At 36.3% G+C, this 19818-nt stretch overlaps 1 protein-coding gene across 1 annotated transcript in view; it reads right to left on the bottom strand.

Moving 5' to 3' along the window:
• Positions 1-19818, bottom strand: part of EYS (eyes shut homolog) — a 1055438-nt gene that overhangs the window by 668085 nt on the left and 367535 nt on the right. The window contains exon 16 of the mRNA XM_033002767.2: positions 12660-12764. Coding sequence (XP_032858658.1) covers positions 12660-12764 — 105 coding nt within the window. The remainder of the gene's footprint in view (positions 1-12659; positions 12765-19818) is intronic.

Raw genomic sequence — 19818 nt, 5'->3', positions numbered from 1 at the left:
AATTAAAAGTATGGAAACTTAAAACTTTATTGCACTGTCATCTTGTTCTTCTAGTGAAAATAATGAAAGAAGGGAAAATTATGTATATCTTGAAATTTGATTTACATAGATTACATATACCATACATTAGTATTTTAACTGCCCATTATCTACATAGCTTAAAAGCAGAATAATGTTGCACTACAAAATTGTTATAATACTTCTGACATTGAAAAGAGAAAGCAGACAAACTGATCTTTCTGCTGCCTTAACCCTTACGGCTTTTCATTTTGTAAGCATCAAGCAGTAATGTCACTGCAATTGCCTACAAGTAAATGACTGAACTAAATATATAAATAAGAAAAACTGAAGTGTTTGGCATAATTAATTTATATAAATTTATTTGCGTTCTTAAAAAAAGTACAGCCTGCATTAAAAGAACAGTTTGTTGAGCCTATTTAGATGTCATTAGCAAATGTACAGCCTGCTACTCAATTCCTAGAACTGTCTTTAAAGAACTGTATTGCTTATTGAAGTGTGTCCTTCATTAAATTTATGAACAATACATTTATTTACAAGTATAATACATATAATCTACTTTGATAAGAAATATTCTGAAAACATGTATGAAGAGATTCTGTACATGTGCACATACATAAATGTATATAGGTATGCACTGGTTTGCCTATCTATAACTATGCGTACATACACGAGACGAAGAAGAAGAGACAATGAAGACATCATCCAGCTTACAGTTTGTTTACAAATAGCACTGACAGGACTGTCTAGTTGTAAGGAAAATTGTGAATGCATTTATTTATTATTACTGTGTGAATGTAACATTTAAATTAAGCAACAAAACCAACAAATTCACTCATCTTCTTTTCCAGAATGATTTTATATTTATTGTGGGCAACTAAGTTTTATTACAGGTCAGAAATCTAACTGTAATTAATATGTCCATCATGAATATCTAGCTTTTTTTGAACCCCTCTGGTATAATATAACTGTTTCAAATGACAGATTTTACAAAATCAAACAGAATTAGAAGAAAAAATAAGCTAAGAGATTTAAACTGAAAAATATCAAAACCAACAAGGAATCTTTCAATAAATTGTAGTTATCTAAATATAAATGTTAGATACTTAAAAAGATCAAACCTATAATTAAAGCATATGTCTAGATAAAATAGTCTTGAAAAACAAGTAGAGAACGAGTATAAAACTGGATACGTTCATAAGAATATCAGCAAGAGACTGGAAGTTACAGAATAATAAAAAAAAAGTGTCTAACAAGTAAAAGTAGGAAATAATGACAAAAAAATACAGACATAAGGAAGTTTTAAAGTATAAAAACAAACAAGCAGGGTGGAGTGTTTTGACTGGCTGACACGTAAGCTATAACCCAGTCACTTGCTTACTTTCACCCAGTAGGATGTGGGAAAGAATTGGAAGGGCAAAAGAGAGGAAACTGATGCATCATGATATAGACAGTTTAGTAAGTCACCAAAAAAACCCTCACAAAACCCAAGTGATACAAAGGCAGTCACTCTCCACCTGCGACTAGCAGACCGGTTCCCAGCCAGTCTGAGAAACTACTTTAGAAAAATTCTCCACCACCTTTCATTGCTGGGCATGACATCATATGGCATGGGATGTCCCATTGGTCAGCTGGGGTCAGCTGTCCTGGCTGTGTTCCCTCCCAGCCTCTTGACCACCCTCAACCTACTTACTGGCAGGGCAGAGTGAGAAACAGAGATGGCCTTGATGTTGTGCAAACACTGCTCACCAATACCTAAAACATCCCTGTGTCAGCAACACTGTTTTGGTCACAGATCTTAAACAGAGCACTATATGGGCTGCTATGAAGAAAATGAACTCCATCTCAACCAGACCCAGTACACAGAGACAATTAATTCTTTGTTTGGGAGGAATATCCATTAGTGACTCTTTTTTTAGTATTTTCAAGTCTTTCTGTTCTGATTATGAGCAGGTCAAGGACTCGTTTTAATTATATCTTTCTCAATTCCAAATAATGAATATTAGTGGATTATTTTGTTTTGTTCTCCTTAATGAAATAGTGACAGAGAAAAAGGAATAAGATACTGAAGGTAAAGATAGACAACTTTTTTTACATTTTCAGGATACAAGCCTGCTGGATGATATGGGTGATGCTCTGTGCAGAAAGGACAGGTTATGCATTTTCTTTCTACATTCTGTCCTAGGTCCTCAAATGAAGCATTTTTTGCTTAGCTTTTTTATTGTCTTCCCTTTGTCATTCTCTTAGTCTGAGGCTAGGACTGATCATCATTCTTCTGTTGTGTTACCATACTTTGACTCACATTTTTACTGATACATACACAAAATTCTAGTAACCACCTTCCTATAGCATGAGTTTCATGAGAACATAGTGATTTATTCAATATGCTATTTCATACAGCTTAGAAAGCTAAACTAAATGGCACGCTTTCCTGTACCGGGCTTAAATAGCATGATGTAGACGTTACTGGGGAGGACAGGGGACGGATAGGTTAACCATTGCACTGCAGAGTGAAAAAAACAAAGAATGGTTTAGGAAGATTATTTTTTTCTACTTCCTTATTTTGAAAATACTTTATAATACTTTCTAATTTTTTTTTTTTTTTTTTTTTTTTTTTTTTTTTTACAGAAGGCGGCTCTCATAATTTGTGCCAATTTTAAAATTGCTATCTTTTTCTGCTAGGCCTTTTATGACTAAACTATTTCACATAATGTAACAAACAATTGATTGAAGTCTTTAAATAATTTTGTAAATGCTTCCACGAAAAAGTGAAATGAACAATCAGACCTTCTATGGTAGCAAACAGCTGGACGTTCTCAGGAAGTTAGCTATTAGAAAAACACCTAAATATACCAAGATTCTCAAAAACACAGAATTACCAGTGTTACTAAAAATATATTTAACATTTCACAAAGATCAGAGAAAAATTAATACCAGCATATGGATCAGCTATAGATGTAAGAAGGAACTCCTGGGAAGGACCTCTAATGATGTTCCCTGATATTCACTGTTTCCGGGTACTGTTTTTGCAGGAGTTGGGTATGTGACAGGTTCTGGGGAACAAGTTGCATAACTTCTGCTTCTCCAACAGCTCTGATTATCCATGGCCTCAGTCCTCTTCCTGGACAGAGGGTCACCACTAATATCTCATGGATGTGACTGCCCACAGAAGTTTCAGTATAAAGACTTTGCAAGAGCTAACATCATGTGAATGTATTAACCTCTATTTCCCTAAAATATTGAGACAACCAATTACAGCTTTCAAACAGTTCTGTATTCTTTTGATATATGAATATTCAAAGCATCTTCTGTAAGTGATAGACTGATAAACAACATTCCTACAGCTGATTAGATGGACTTGTTTAGAAAGAATGCTATCCCAGTATGTTAGGATGTTAGAAGTATAAGAAAAACATATGACTTACAAATTGTATAAATGAATTGTAACTTGGAGCAAGAAATTAATAATAGGACTTTTAAATTATGCATCAGATCATCTTTTTGGTAAGCTGAGCAACAGTTCCATGTAAAAAATACTAGACTTACTTATCAGGCAACTTTGAAATCAAAGCAAATAAATAATCATTACAAATTCTATATTAACAGTGATTGCGCAGTAGTAGCATGATGGACTGAATGATTTCCTAAACATTTCCATTCTGTAATCTTGATGATTCACTTTATTTTTTGAGTCACAGCATACAACACTTTTCCTAATGGCTCATCCTGGGGTAAAAACTGTCATGTATAAGCTTCTACTTTGTAATAAGTGTTGCCAGAAAGGTTTGAAAGAAAGTACAGTCTTATTTCATGGTACAATAAACTTTAATAACAGTGAACCTCCCAAAAAGGAAGAATTTGATTTACAATTTTTCTGTGTGTGAGTTCATGCTTAATCAGAAGTACTCCTCTTTTTGTTCAGTGTATTAAGCTGAACAAAAATTGATTTAAGGTTGAATCCAACAATCCAAGCATCTCAACTGACAGGATTTTCTGCTTCAAAATCAGTCAACTTTAGCAATCATGCTAATCATCCACTAATCCCACTGAAAAAATAAATATTTATATATTCAGTTAGGTATAGCAGGGATAATACATCACTGAGGTATGAATGGGGATTCTAAAGAAGCTGTATAGTATATATAAGGTTTTGAAAAAGACAAAAACATGAGAAGATCCTGTAAGAACCTAAGAAATATCCTGTGTTGTCAGTGAAATGGTGCATCTAGCCTAGAACTGTCCAAGAGCAGAAAAAGAGAGGTTATTCAGGGAGAACATATTACCTTCCAGCAGTCTATTCCCTTTGAAACCTCCAAGCTTTCAGGTGTATTAAAGAAGTTAGAGGATCCTTCAGTACTTATTTACAGCCTTTTTGGCTGTGATTTGTCTAATCCCTTATCAAACCTTCTAAATAAATTCTCTAGCTACATCACATTCTGTAGTAACAAATTAAGAAATGTTGTTGAAACAAAAAAGGCCCAAACAATAGGCCTCAAACCAAAGTTGACTTCTGAATGAATTCCCCGACCAGCAACCAGCATCTTATCAGTGTGAAATGCAACCCTGGGAACAATCCCTGAAAAATATAAGTAAACAACAGGAAGTAACTATAAATCCCAAATGTAAAAAAAAAAAAAAAAAAAAACCAAACAGAAACTCCTCAGATGTGCCCAGATCCTGGCCAGATTCGGACACGCCTGAGTAAGGCATGTCAATCTACCAGATATCTCCCGTGCATTTTGTATAGATTTGTTTGTTAAACTGTATAAAAGCCGGACCCTCTCACAGCAAAGACGGAGACCTCACCTACAAGTGGACACCCTGCATGGGACTTCCCAATTGCCGGGAAAGGCTCTCCGACCCTTCGCTGTGACGGGGCTCCCCAGGTGATGCACGGGTTGGGGTGATGGTAAAGTATGAGGGCAACTGGTGATGTATCTTTCTTAATCACTATAGCTAGCTTTATGTAGTAATGACTAGGTGCATTACCTTATTCTTTCTGTTGCTTTAAACTAAAGTAAAATAAGCCTATTTAGCTCGGTGTCTGTGTCCTTTGTGTTAACCCCATCAGTTGGCAAAACAGTCCTCTGTTAGAAGTTTTTATGTGTTTAGTACAAAATCCCACTGGATTCAAGTGCCTTCTTGCTTCTTATGAACAGGTTTCAGTGAACAAAAGTTTTAATTTCAATTTAGCCCCTGCTTTCATGATTTACTTTCTAAGCTTGCTCTCTTTCCCTCATGTTTTTCTTCTACAAACTTAAAGGGTCCTTGCTTTTTCATAAGGCAGTTGTTCTATTCCATTGATCACTTTGATTGTCTTTCTGAATATGTTTTACAAATCCAACACTGTCTAGGTTAATACCTCCTTAAATATCAGATTACCTGGAGAGAAGTTATAAACTTTAAAAAGTGACTCCTCACTTCCTTCTCAAACTGCACTTCTCTACTTTACCATTTCAAGGCAAGGTTTCCAGATGACAGAATACTGTTGTAATAAACTGCTTACCACACCACTGTAGTGTTTTCTTCTAATATTATTTTTTTTCCTTTGTTAAAATTCAGTATAATTATGAAGACATTTCCTAGTTGAAGCCTAAATTAACAGATGGAAAAATAATATATTTGAGGAGTTTTAAAATATTCACACAAATTCGGAATTTGTAAAAGTATTGCATATAAACAAACACTTATTTTTTTTCAGCTACAAAGTTGTTTGATAAGGGTGACACCTAATGAAGATTATTGAAAACTTCTGAATATGTTCAAACTGCTTGTAGTCTTAAAGACTGTGCATGTAGGCACAGGTAGTTCAATACATATTCAACCTAAAGTATTGTATTTATAAAGTACAGATAAAATTGGGCAAAGATTCCTTATTCAGTAATAAAATCACAAGATAAATTTATTGGAAATGACTTCTTGAGGCCATCTAGTCTAATCCTCACTGAAAGCAAGACCAGCTAGATCAGGTAGTTCACAGAACTGTCCTGTCAGAATCTGAATATATCTCCAAGGGTGGGGATTCCACAGGCTTTCCAGATAATTTGTTCCAATAGTTAAGCACCTTCATAGTGTTTTTTTTTCCCCACTAATATCTAACCAGAATTCTCTTGCATTCCAACTTCTGTACATTGCCTTTTGCCCTGACATAGTTTTCACCTCTAAGAAGAGTCTTGCTCTGTCTTCCCTATAACCTCACATGAGGTAGTTGTAAACTCCAATAAAATCTTCTCTTAGCCTTTCCTTCAGGCTGAACAGTTCCAATAACCTTAGCTTTTCTCTGTACATCAGGTTCTCTAAGCCCTTGCCCATCTTCATGGCCCTTTGCTGGACTTGCCCCAGTATGTCAATGTCCTTCTTTTAGTGGAGAATGCAAAATTTAGCCACAGTCCTTCAGATGCAGTTTCACAATTCGCAGATAGAAAAATAATAAGCTCCAGACTTGTTAGCTACACTCTTCCTGATGCAGCCCAGGAAGCTTCTTTGCTACAAGGACACATGGCTGGCTCATGTTCTACTTATTGAATGGCAGGACCCCCAGATCATTTTTTGCAAAGCTGCTTTCCAGCCAGTTGGCCACCAGGCTCTACTGGTACATGGGATTATTCTTCCAAAGCTGTAAGACTTGGATTTCTCTTTGTTGAACTCTATGAGATTCCTACTGGCTTCTCCCATTGTCCAGATCACTAATAAATGCAATAGACAGATTTGATTCCACTATCAAATAGTGATGAATGCTACTAGTTACCAATTACCAACTAGGCTTTGTGACATTTAGCACAAAACCTTTAACCATGGTGGGCCATCCAATTTTGAGCCCATCTTACAGTCTACTTTTCCAGTCTGTATACCTCATTTTGACAACAACATTACTTAGGGAGGTCATGTCAAAAGCCTTGCTAAAGTCGATTGTACCCACTGCTCTCAACTTATCCACAGAGCTGGTAATTTCATGATAGAAGGTTACCAGATTGGCTAGGTATGATTCACCCTTGGTAAATCCATGGTGACTGTTTCCAGTCACCTTCCTGTCCTTCATGTGCTTGCACACAACTTCCAGGAACATTTGTTCTATAATCTTCCTAGAGATCGAAGTTAGACTGACTTGCCTGTAATTATCTGAATCCTGCTCTTTAAAATGAGGTTTCTTTTGCCTTTTTCCAGTCATCAGAAACCTCCCCTAATCAGTATGACAATTAAAAGTTAATAGATAGCATTCTCACAGTGATGCCAGCCAGCTCCCTCAACACCTGTGGCTACATTTTATCAGGTCCCACATACTCATATATGCCTAATTTGCTTAAATCCTTCCTAATTATTTTCTTCTGCCATACATAATGTTTCACTCCCACAGATTCTGTTCTAGGAAGAGCAATCTGGGAGTCATCTGAGGATCAACTTATCAGTAAACAGAAGCAGGAAAGCCATTAATAACCTCTTTTCCATACCCTTTGTCACTACATGCATGTTATTCATCATCAGGCCCATGTTTTCTTCATCCTTCTGCCACACCTGCTCATCTTCCTGCATATTGTAGTGGACTGTTACTGTGTTTGAGAAGGTTCCTGGGCTCATTTGTTCTCCAAGGGTGAGGAATGATTCAAGCAGGTTCTACAAACAAAATGAGCTCTCCTTAAATTCAGGACAGTGATTCTGCTGCTTGTCTCATAAGATTTTCTTTCACCAGTTTTAATTTGTCAGCAACAAGTCCAGCAGAACACTTACCCTATCATCTGGTTGGTCACGTGTATCATTTTTTTTTTTTTTTCCTTAATATTACAGACGTCTCCCGAGTTGCTTGTGCCCAGCCCTATTAAACCACCAGCAAATACTGTGGTCACTGAAGTTGTACATGAGTATGAGGACCTGTGATGGTGAGACTTCTTCAAGATGTTTAAAGAAGGCTTCATTTTCTTCCTCTTCTTGATCAGGTGGTCTGTGGAAGATACCCGCAACACCACCTGTGTGGTTTTGCCCACTAATCCTTACCAATAAGCTCTTGACTGGCCCATCATTCATTCCAAAGCAAAGCTCAGTATATCTGAGGCTCTCTTTTGCATAATGTGAAACCCTTCCTTCTCACCTTGTATCTCTTAAAGATCCAGTATCTTTCCACTGCAGCACCCTGTGTTGCCTATCCCACCATGTCTCTCTAAACCCCATTGCTGTGCAACTGCACACAGACTTCTAATTCCTCATGTTTGCATTACATGCTGCATACATTTCTGCATATGTACTGAAGGACACCCTCTGTCATGCTGTTTTCACCAGTGTGAGAGCCTCCCCCACTATTCTGTTCCCTAGACACTTCGCTCTATGTGCTTTCACTTCTCTTGTTAAGGGAATCCTCCAGTGGTGTACCTAGTTTAAAGCCCTCTCATAAATGTAGGAAGCCTGTTGTCCAAAATGCTCTTATTCCACTTTGTCAGCTGTGCTACATCTCTCACCAGTAGTTACTGTTCTTCAGAGAGGGTCCTGAAAACTAAAGATCTGTCTACGATGCCAGCCAGTCAAACATTCACCTGCATGTCATACTCAAACCTACCTAAGCCTTTGACTTTCATTGAAAAGACTGAGGAAAACACTACATGGCCCCTCAGGCCCTTCTTCACTTTTTCTAGTGCTCTGTAGTCACTTTTTTATTTGTTCTAGCTCTCTCATGGTAGTACTGTTGGTTCCCATTTGGGTGGGCAACTAAATTAGCAGTCTCTCCAAAAGATCTGAGATCCAAGCCCCCAACAAGTAACAAATCTTCCAAGAAATGAAGTCAGGTAGGTTCATGGGTTCTTCCATCCCTTGCAGAAGGAAATCTCTTCTATTACCCACCACTTGTGCTTGGTGCAGGCAGTTGGTTCAGGTTCCACTGGCCTCAGTGCCTTCTCTGATAGATACACGCTGTCCTCACTTATTCTCAGAACACTGAACCTGTTCAGTAATTGCAGGTGTGTAGTCAAAGAAGGAATATTCCATCTGTTGCTAGTCATAATTTTCCAGTATCTCTCATGTGGGGAGTCTTCATCCACTACTGCTTTAAGAATAATCTATAGCTGTCCATCCTTCCTTGCATCATGTGTCTCAGGTTTTTGTCTCTACAGGATACGTGGAAAGAACTTCTTGATCTCTAGCATTCATTCCCTGTGATAGTGTGCATTCTGTTCACCTCTTTCATAGGTGAAGCCACCATCACCCCAACCCCAGAAAGAAGTATTGTTTGCAGCCCAAAGCCTTCATGGCGGCAACACCATGCTTCAGGAATACTACCTGCATCAAGGCTTCTATTTTGCTTGGGATATTTTCTTCAGATGATGCTGTAGATGGTCCTATAGCATATTACCACCACTACATAGATCTTAGTCTTAAGCATAGTTTCAAGAACCATCCTGAAACAACTGATAGGCCCCTATTTTCTGCTCTCCAAAGCATGTGCTTCTATTTACCAGATTTATATCCTGTCCTCAAGATTCAGCTGAGTAGTTGCTAGACTCTCTTTGATTAGCAGTCAGGTGAAGACCGGATGTATAGGTACTCCCTAAAAAGGAAAGCGCTAACAAGCAAAGCAGTCCAGAAGCTATTTCTCACCTGATGTAGTAGCATGCCAGAAGAGGTTTCTCAAAAAGGAAGATCCCAGAAGATATTTCCTGCAGTTCATTGGAAAACCCTGGAAACTGCTATGATAAATAGTATGTCTGTGATAGATATTCAGTTTTCTGTGTTCATGGTCCTTATGATACATAATTATTATTTATTGCTTGTCTTCTTTTATTTATAAACCCCTTTGCTTTTTTTTTTTTTTTTTTTAATCCAAGATGTGCACACATAACCTCATAACTTCCTAGACTAAATAACATCTAAATCATTAATTTTCATCCTGTATTTTGTAGATGTGTTAATTTTCCACAAAGACTGTTTCTAACAAATGTTCAAAAATATTAATGGAAAATGTATATAATCTGAGAATTCATATGCATATAATCTCACTTTTTCAGTCCTGTAAAACAGGCAGGTATTTTCATACTCGTTGTGTTTGTAATTGCACAAAGCAAAATACTCTTTGATGAAATAAGGTGTGACATTTGGTTTCTCCACAATGGAAAGAGTAATATAATCACAAGCTTTGCAATTTATAAAGTAAAACAAACCTATTACATCAACATATAAGAAGCCAGTCTTAACAAATTAGCTACAGTATTTAATAATACTAATTAATACCACAAAATGTAGATATTTTACATCCTGAAAATCTATTGGGAGACTCAGGTCTTAAAAGAAATTGTGTATGTACATGTATAATACACACACTTCTATATATACAACTACCCATACGTATTTATGAATATATTCAAGTTATTCTTATGCATATACACTATGACTTATTGATGATGCTGGCTGTGAGTGTTATTTCTGTGTTTCACACTTCAATAACTTTCAATTTATTTATATATTAGATTTTTTAAATGTCTTGCATAAAATCATATATAATTCTTATAGGGACATAATAGTTTTAACTGTTTGCTTTTCTTATCCATTATAAGTAAATATTTCTGTCCAAATATAAACTTGATCCTTTTACCATTATATTGCTAACTTGACATGATGGAACAAGATTTAATGCAATGTATGTGACCTAAGAGCATAAAAAAAATGCAACTGAAACTATCCTTTCATGTTTTGCTTGCTACTTTCCAATCAGATGATTACTACTTAACCCACAATAAAGAAAGCAAGTAAAAATATAATCAATAATTAGTTATACTATACAAGTATCACATAATTAAATTGGCCATTTATATTAAAAGATATTAAATTCCTAGATATAGAATCTGGCCTGTAGCACCAATCTAACTCTATAGAGAAAAAGCCACACTGAAACATAAGATCATATCTCTGTAAGATAGTGTGATAAAAATTATGTACGTCATATGAAGACAGAAAAGTTGATCTAATATTATCAATGACTTCAGATATACTTTCATCACTGCCAGCAACTGTATTGGGTTTGCATTTTGGTAGCAGAGGCTCTACAGCAGTGGTTTCTGTGAAAAGCTGCCAGAAGCTGTCCCCTTGTCTGACAGAACCAGTGCTAGTTGGCTCCAAGATGGACCCGCCGCTGGTCAAGGCTGAGCCCATCAGTGATGGTGGTAGCACCTCTGGGTTAATGTATTTAAGGAGGGGAAAAAAACAAAACAAAACAAAACAAAACAAAAAAACACAAAAACAAAACAACAAAAAACCAACCAACCAAACAAACAACCTGCACAACAGCAACTTCAGCTGGAGAGAAGAGAATATGAGAGAAACAGCCCTGCGGACATCCAGGTCAGTGAAGAAGGAGGGACAGGAGGTGCTCCAGGCACCAGGGCGGAGATTCCCCTGCAGCCCACGGAGAAGACCAGGGTGAGGCAGGCTGTGCCCATGAAGACCATGGAGGTGCATGGTGGAGCAGATATTCACCTGCAGCCCATGGATGACCCCATGCCAGAGTAGATGTATGACCAAAGGTGATTGTGACCCCTGTGGGAAACCCATGCTAGAGCAGGCTCCTGGCAGGACCTGTGGCTCTGTGGAGAGAGGAGCTCACACTGGAGCAGATTTGTTGTCATAACTTGTGACAGCTTGGGTGACCCATGCTGGAGCAACATGTTTGTGAAGGTCTGAACCCTGGGGGACCCACACTGGAGCAGTTCATGAAGAATTGCAGCCCATGGGAAGGACTCACATTGAAGAAGTTTTTGAAGGACTGTCTCCCATGAGAGGGACCCAATGCTGGAGCTGGCAAATAGTGTGAGGAGTCCTTCCTCTGAGGAGGAAGGAACAACAGAGACAATGGGTGATGAACTGACTACAACCCCATTCCCTGTCCCCCATCTGCTGCTGGAGGGGAGAAGGTAGAGAATCTGGGACTCTACCAAGGTTAAGACTGGGAAAAATGGAGAGGTGAGAGGAATGTGTTTTAAGATTTAGTTTTTATTTTCTCATCATCCTACTCTGATTTGATTGGTAATAAAATTAAACTAATTTCCACAAGTTGAGTATGTTTTGCCTGTGATGGTAATTGCTGAGTGATCTCCCTGTCCTTATCTTGACCCAGAAGCCTTTTGTTATGTTTTCTCTCCCCTGCCCAGTTGAGGAGGGAAGTGATGGAGTGGCTTGGGTGGGCACCTGGTGTCCAGATAGGGTCAACCCACCACAGCAACCATTATGACAGCTAGTGTGTAAATTCTCATTTTTTCTTCAGTGTATCATAAGAAATTTTAAAAATACCTTTTGCTAGCAGAAAAGATGGAAACAAAATAATTCTCCGTTCATGGAAGGAAAACCCCTAACTTTTGCAAAGATTTAGAAACTCAGGATTCCTCAAAGATTCTGAGGTGAATACCACTGACAGCTTTGGTTGATTCCTAAGACTTTTCATTCATCAGTTTGCAAGGTAGGACTTCTGGTACATAAGTTATATTTTATAAACAAATTCTGCTGACACCAGCCGCACAGCAATTGTAGAGCACACTTAAAGAATACTTCCTTGGTCCTTCTCTCTTTTCAAGCAAAATAAATAACTGTTTAGTTGTGTGCTTATGAAAAACTGTATTTCTTTCTTGAACATGATAGAACATTTCTCACCTAAATATCACCTGACTTCTTACCTGGCAAACAGCTACAGTAAAATTCACCAATCAAATCATGGCAATGGCCTCCATTTTTGCAGGGCATGAAGGAACATTCATCAATATCCATGGAACAGTTTTTGTCTGGCAGAAAAGAAAATTAAACATTAAAACTATAAATCATGCTGGGTTTGGGAAGGCAGAAAAGATACTTCACAGTGCAAGTGTCAACTGCATAATTTAACTTTTCCAGGTTGGAAATACTATTTTATTTTTGCTTGACAGCTTTAAAACTAGAGATATTCATAGATCATAGCTGATAGTTAACAAATTAAATATTTTGAAGGAATAAGTATGAGCTACATTTGCAAGTACATTCTTTGTGTATTCTAGAATTACATCTCAACACCATTAATTGCTAGTATTATATGCCACATTTTAAAATCTATTTTATAAATTTAATAACCTCAGTAACAATAAGAAAAATATTTCTGAAGTTTGTTTCCATGTTTAGATGAATGAAGCCATTTCTCAGATCCCAACAGAAAACTACAAATTCAGTCAACTGTTTCTTAATTTTTCTGCTTTTAAAGATATTTAATTGAGCTGTAATTCAAATAAATTCAAAGCTGAAACAACAAAAATATAAGAGAACATACAGACATATAGAGGAGAATGTTTAGAAGACAATATAGTCAGTGGCTTATGAACACAATTAACTCATTGGGCATACCAAAGAAAATCCAGTCCCTCCTCTCTCTATTCTGCACTGAATTAATTTAGAGCAAGCTCTAGTCTGGTATAAATTATATTGGTATCTTTCTGATCCAAAATTGATCCGAAATCAAGGGAGAACTATGGAGATTAAGATCTCCCTTGAATATCAGAAACCACTCCAGTGAAAGAGAGGGAAAACTATAGCTGTCACTGATGTGAGCGAGCAGAATGTTTTTTGGTATTTTACCCAGAAAGTGTTGGAAGAATCCTTTTATCACTCAGATGAGATATACCAGATAGGTAATGCCTCCCAGGAATATCAGTCTAAGGAGCTACTGAATTAAAGGATCACATGGGGTTTCTAGGGTCCCCCTTGGATGACCAGAGCTCAGAAAATTATAGATTCATTCCAGCAATAAATGCATAGCTGGCAGATGTTTTCACCCGACAGTTTTGTCTTCCTTAACCATATGATGTTCTTTGAGCTAATGGGTGAAAATAGAATCTATATAAAAATCAAACCCTGTAGGCAGGAGAGAAATTGATGAGAAGACAGAGGAAGGAAAAAAACCAAGCAAACAAACAAATCTGTGTACTGTTTCTCTAAAATAATAGTTTATAAAAGGCTGTAAGGGAAAGGAAGCAGAATTTTAATATGTTATTGACAGTTTTTTCATGCAACAGTGGAAAAGGCAAATGCAAACAGATTTTCTGGAATTTTATTATAAATAAAAGGGAAAAATAGTCTCTGAATATGAATAAAGGAATGTGAAGAAATTGGGTGAGAGCAATCAAGACCCATGAGAAAGAAGAGGAGAGGGGCATGAACAACATAATAACAAAGGAATTCAGAAAAATTTAAAGAATGCAAAATATTTCTGATGTGAAAATCTATGAGAGACTAAACTAAAGTAAAAAGGTAATTAAGAAAGTTGCTGCTTTCTTTAAGTGGACCAGGATAAACTATCCTTTTATTGGAGAAAGACACTGGATATTAGGAGACCAACATAACATTTCCTGGTTTTGAAAGGATAAAAATGCCCAACTAACAAAAAGTAAGTCAGGTTACTAAGGATAACCTAAGAATTAAAACATAAGTATGTAGGCCTGAAATCATACCAGCAAAGGCACTGAATAAGATGCAGCTATCATGACATGGTCTGGGTAACAAGAAATCATTCTGTAAGTACTTCAACATTAAAGATGAAAGAAAGGTATGGTTTGTCATTCGGTGGAGAAGGGTGGCTACTGATAATGGTAATCATGCCAAATTGTTTAATGTTTCTTTTCCTTCAGTCATCAGTAGAAAGGTCAGCTGCAAACAGATCCTTATCATAATTGATACCTATGATTAAAGGGCAAAACTTCAGTGTTTAATAGAGAAAACAGTGTGGAGAATTGTCAGATGAGTTAGATGTTCAGATAGGCTGGTCTGACGAACTTCACCCTTGTGTACTGGCTGATAAAAACTCAGTAGTTTTCTTTGTGAACTTTTAGAAGATAAGTGAAGTACCTGAAGACTCAATAATCAGCCTTCAAAAAGGAGTAAAAGACAGAGCCCTGAAATTTGTGTAATTTCAGTTCCTGGAGGAAATATGGGAAGAGGTTATTAAACAGATTACTTGTAAGAACCTATAAATATAAATATAAATATAAATATAAATATAAATATAAATATAAATATAAATATAAATATAAATATATATATATGTATATATATGTGTGTGTGTATATATATATATATATATATATATATATATATATATATATATATATATATAAATGAGCCTTATATAATTCCCAATTCCCTTCTACACTAGAGTTACAGGTCTTGGGGATAGATTAAAAAAAAAAAAAAATGGTTGTATAAGTGATACTCCTTGTTTTCACTAACTTTTCTGATGCTATCTCATGTGAAAACCTAATAATTAGACTAAATGTGAACTACAAGAGAATATTGTCATATGAGTAAAAATTGTTGTAAAACCATATTCATACATTAGTTATCAGTGGTTTTACTACCGAAATGGATAAATGAATTGCACAGATTTTGAAAAAGGTCTATTGTCCATCTAGTTCTACCCAATTTTTTCAACAACATTCTGGATGGTGAACAGCAGAGTAAGTTTATTGATGACAACACAAAAAAGTATATTAGAGGATAGGAATAGAACTCTTCATAGATTTTGACAAATTGGAGATAGGGTTTGAAATAACAAATGTTATCCAAGCAGAACAAGTGGAAGATATCATTATACAGCAAATCACAGGTTAAGTACAAATAGTGTGCTGGGATATATAAAAAGGAACATAGTCAGTTAGAATCATAAAGTAATCCTTCCATTCTCATCTAGCTGGATTAAAGAGGAGTTTGGAGTGCTTTGCACTGTGGAGTGAGCTGTATTCAAGAAAAATATGGACCAATTGAAGACAGCCCAGATGAGCATGACAGGAATGACAAAGAACTTAGAAGCATGACTTCTTAGGATAAACAAAATGAATGGGGTTATAAAGCCCAAATAAGAAAAAATTGAATAGAAATGCAATGACAATCATAAAATAAGAAGAGGCTTTTACAAATGTCTTTAGTTCTCCATGTTCATAGCAGACAGGGTAAGAAGTAATGCATTTAAACTGCAGCAAAAGTCAGATTAGACAATAAGGAACTTCTTCTAATGGTCAGTATAATAACACACTGGAAAGATTGCCTGGGGAAATAAGGAATGGTGTTGGACTTATTTAAGGTGATACAAACATAGGTGAGAAATTATATAGCATAATATATGTTTTCTGCTGAGATGAAGATGGAATAGATGATCTTTAGTGTTTTGTTCTAGTGTTATGATTATATAATTTATAGGTAACACACACTGTTTATAACACTTAAGAAGGTCTAAAGGATTTTATGTTTGTGTTGTGAGTTGGACTGTCTGGAAATTTCCTTTGCCTCATGGTAGAGTAAAGGTCTTAAGTTACTTGGTGTGTGATAACAGAACTCCCACTTTGGAACCTACTGCTTCTATCCAAATCTGTGTCTTCACTCTGTCTCTCCATCAAAACACATTTCTGTATTAGTCAGACAGAACAGAGATGAGTCCAGGCATGCAGTAGGCAAGAGAAGCAGAGAATAAAAATATTAACGCTAGCAAGAAGAGACAAATACATTCATCATGCACAAAATAAATGTACATGGTTAAAAATACAGATGGAATATCCTACTCTTACAAAGACAGCAGTACAGCTTTTGGCACACTCAACCTATATTCACTGCTCAATTTTTTCTCATGAGAAAATCATAATGAGATAAATAAGCCATTTCATATTCCCTGAGCCCCTTTTTCTGTAGGTGAATGTGAAAAGCCCTTACTCTTATTTCATCACTGACTTTTAAACAGACTGTATTTCCACTCTCACTTCCTTGCCTGTATCTCCCTTCCACAGGAGAGCAAGCATATGCACTAACTGAAATTTTGTGATAACTTTTGTTTAGTTAAACAGTACATTTTTCAAGGTACTGCAGGTCACTTCTGGTCACTTGCAGCTGACAGATACAAGAAAAGAAAAAGATATGTATGTTATAGCTACTGAACTGTAGCTGAGTAGTATGTGAGGAAACAACAGAAGTGACGTGAAAAGGACTGCTGAAGTCCTTAACATATAAGCTCTATTGCAGTGATGTGAGAAAAAAAGAATATTTCTCAGATGTATTTTAAAAAAAACAAGAAGGAATATTGATGTGTAAAATACCTCTGCATAAAACATTGGCTTCAATGTTCTATATTTAAAAATAAGTGGGAAGGATGCAGGCAAAGCTACACAATTTATTCAACAACTAAAGAAAACATGCTGTCGGCAAAGGCTTAAAGAGCTCCATCTGTTTCATTTAGAACAAACAAAAACAAGAAGTGACTTGATTACAGTGTGTAAGTGTCTTTACAAAGAGAAAATACTTGGGTAGCAAAAAACTTTTTCATTTTGTGTAGAAAAGGTAATGAGACGCAATAGCTTGAAGTTGAAGACAAAAAATTAAGTAAAATATTTAATATAAACTTCTAAATCTGATGGTGATTACTACTAGTAAAAAATGTCAGTGAAATTCTGGCTTCTCCACATGCATTCAGATCAGTATTGAATGCTTTTGGATCCATTGTGTGCTTTAATCAAAACTAAGTAATTAGGTTTAGTACAAGGTGGTTAATGGGCAACATTAACTGCCTTCTGGTACACAGACCTAATGTAGAGCATACAACCAGCAATCTACAGGTTGTTAGAAGACTTCCAGAATCAATTCACTCATCCTGTAGCCTTCTATGTGTCTCTGCTGGGAAAACATCAAGACAGTTCTGTGTGCCAGATATATTTATGTGACAGCAATAGCCCACCCTGAGGCAGCTGGTCTCTGTAGCAACACTGTCATCATATGAAATGTGTATGTCCCATCCTTGGAGGTTCCTAGGAAAACTGACTGTCAGGTGTCTGCTACCAGAGCAAATAATCTATGCTGTTCTGTTTCTTGCCTGACTGCAAAAGTGTCAAGGAAAAAAAATATACTTATATATGTTATATTAACAGCTTCAAAATCATCACTCTGCATTTAACAGTTTTTCCTTCCTTCCTCAGGACTCCTCAGATCTAGGCAAGCAATAGTCTCTAGTCAACCTACTGTTTAAGTGAGTCAAACTGGGGAGTTAATGTCCCTATTGCCACAACTGCAGCCCTGTAGCCCAGTACATATGGCATTGCCATTGGCATCAGGCGACAGGTTTGGTGTCAAGCTAACATCAGAGGCTTCAGGACTTGTCTAGTGGCTAGGTGGATCTTGCCTCATTTGTTTTAGTCTTCCTTAATTTTGTAAATTACATTATGTTATGCTTATTAATAAGATGTAAACAGAAATAGCAAGTAGTTACGCTGTATAGAATGAACTAATTATGTCCCTAAAATAAGGATGAATGTTAAGGAGTACAGGGGAAAGAACAGAGTCCTGGATGGTATTTTTGTAGAATGGTGCTGGAGACTCCAGCTATTAACAGCTCACTTGTGGACAGTTACTGGTAGTGAAGTAAACATAGGAACTGTGCAAAACCAAAATGGACAAAGAACAAATGCCTAACATATGTAAAATGCCTCAAATATAGAAAAATCAGTAGTTATAGGGAGTTGCAGAATTGAGAAAGGCGTTTAAAAAGAATAATAAAAATAAATAAATAAATTAAAAAGTCAAGACAAAGTGAAAGGCCAAAGAGTGAAGAAGAAAAAAAGTCAACAAGTTACTGAAGATGGCACCAAATATGTCTGCTACTTAGTGGGGTCATGCTAAAACTGATAGTGTCATACCTTTTGTAGTATGGCTCTATCAAATAAGAGGGTGCCCAAAGGTAAATTGTTTCACTTGTTAAAAACACAGCCCGGTATATAGTGGGAAATATAATTTAGTATCAAAACCTATCATGCAGTGCTAGTTGGTAATGCAAAGGTAGTGTTGAAAAATAGACTTTTTCCAGTATCAGTGATTTGGTGGATTTTTTTCAGAAAAGGAACTATCTGCTATTAAAAAACTAAAGAAAACCATTCTTATGTAAGATGCCACTTCCATGTCTCAAATTTATTAACAGAAGAGAGATGGAAAATGCGCACTGGGGAAGCTGGCTGGAGGTAAATTTTCTTATGTCATAGTTCAGTCACTGATTGCTCATATCATTACAGAAAATTTAGTCCTAAAAGGTTAATTGAGGCAGTTATAATAAAAACCTTGATGAAAGTGGAAATTTGTCTTGATATCCATATGTTATTTTACAGGTGCACTCAAATGTAAAAAGTAAAAATTGTGCTCACTGTGCTGGCATATAAGTATTCATAGTATGATGTTGTTCATGACCTTAACTGTTTAGAATGTAAATAGAAAACACATGGAAAAAAAAGGAGAAAAGAGAAATATTTATAGAAAAAGTATGGACTTAAGGAAAAATTTGGCTGATTTGCTAGAGTAACTCAGGAAAACTAAGAATTTCAACTGTGTTTTCCAGAGTCTTCTCTGTGTGCTTTAATCACCTTATGAGTTTTTCTAGACATGTTTGTTTTTCATTTTTTATTTTTTATTTGATAAGGGCCTCCCAGCAAATGACATTTATTTTGTTTTAATTAAAAAACAAGCCTATTCATATTAAATGATTATGTTCCAATTTATCTAAAATTAAATACACAGTCATATCCAGAAACATGTTAATGTATGTTTGTCTTAGTTTGGGCTGAAATAGAGTTAATATTCCTTTTCAGGGACTAGATGAGTGCTGTGTTTTGGATTTAGCTTTGGGTTTGGTATGAGAAGAATGCTGATAGCACACTGATGTTTTCAGCTGCTGCCGAGACTTCAAGGACTCTCCGACTCTCCATGTCCTGCCCGTGCGCAAGGGCACAGGGAGCAGGGAGGGAGCACGGCCACAGCACCTGACCCTAACTGGCCAGTGAAATATTCCATATC

This window comes from Tyto alba, unplaced genomic scaffold, assembly GCF_018691265.1.
Source record: "Tyto alba isolate M040663 unplaced genomic scaffold, T.alba_DEE_v4.0 Super-Scaffold_40, whole genome shotgun sequence".
In the NCBI taxonomy this organism is placed as follows: domain Eukaryota; kingdom Metazoa; phylum Chordata; class Aves; order Strigiformes; family Tytonidae; genus Tyto; species Tyto alba.
Note: the sequence above shows the minus strand (reverse complement) of the source record. Positions and strands in the feature narration are given on the sequence as shown.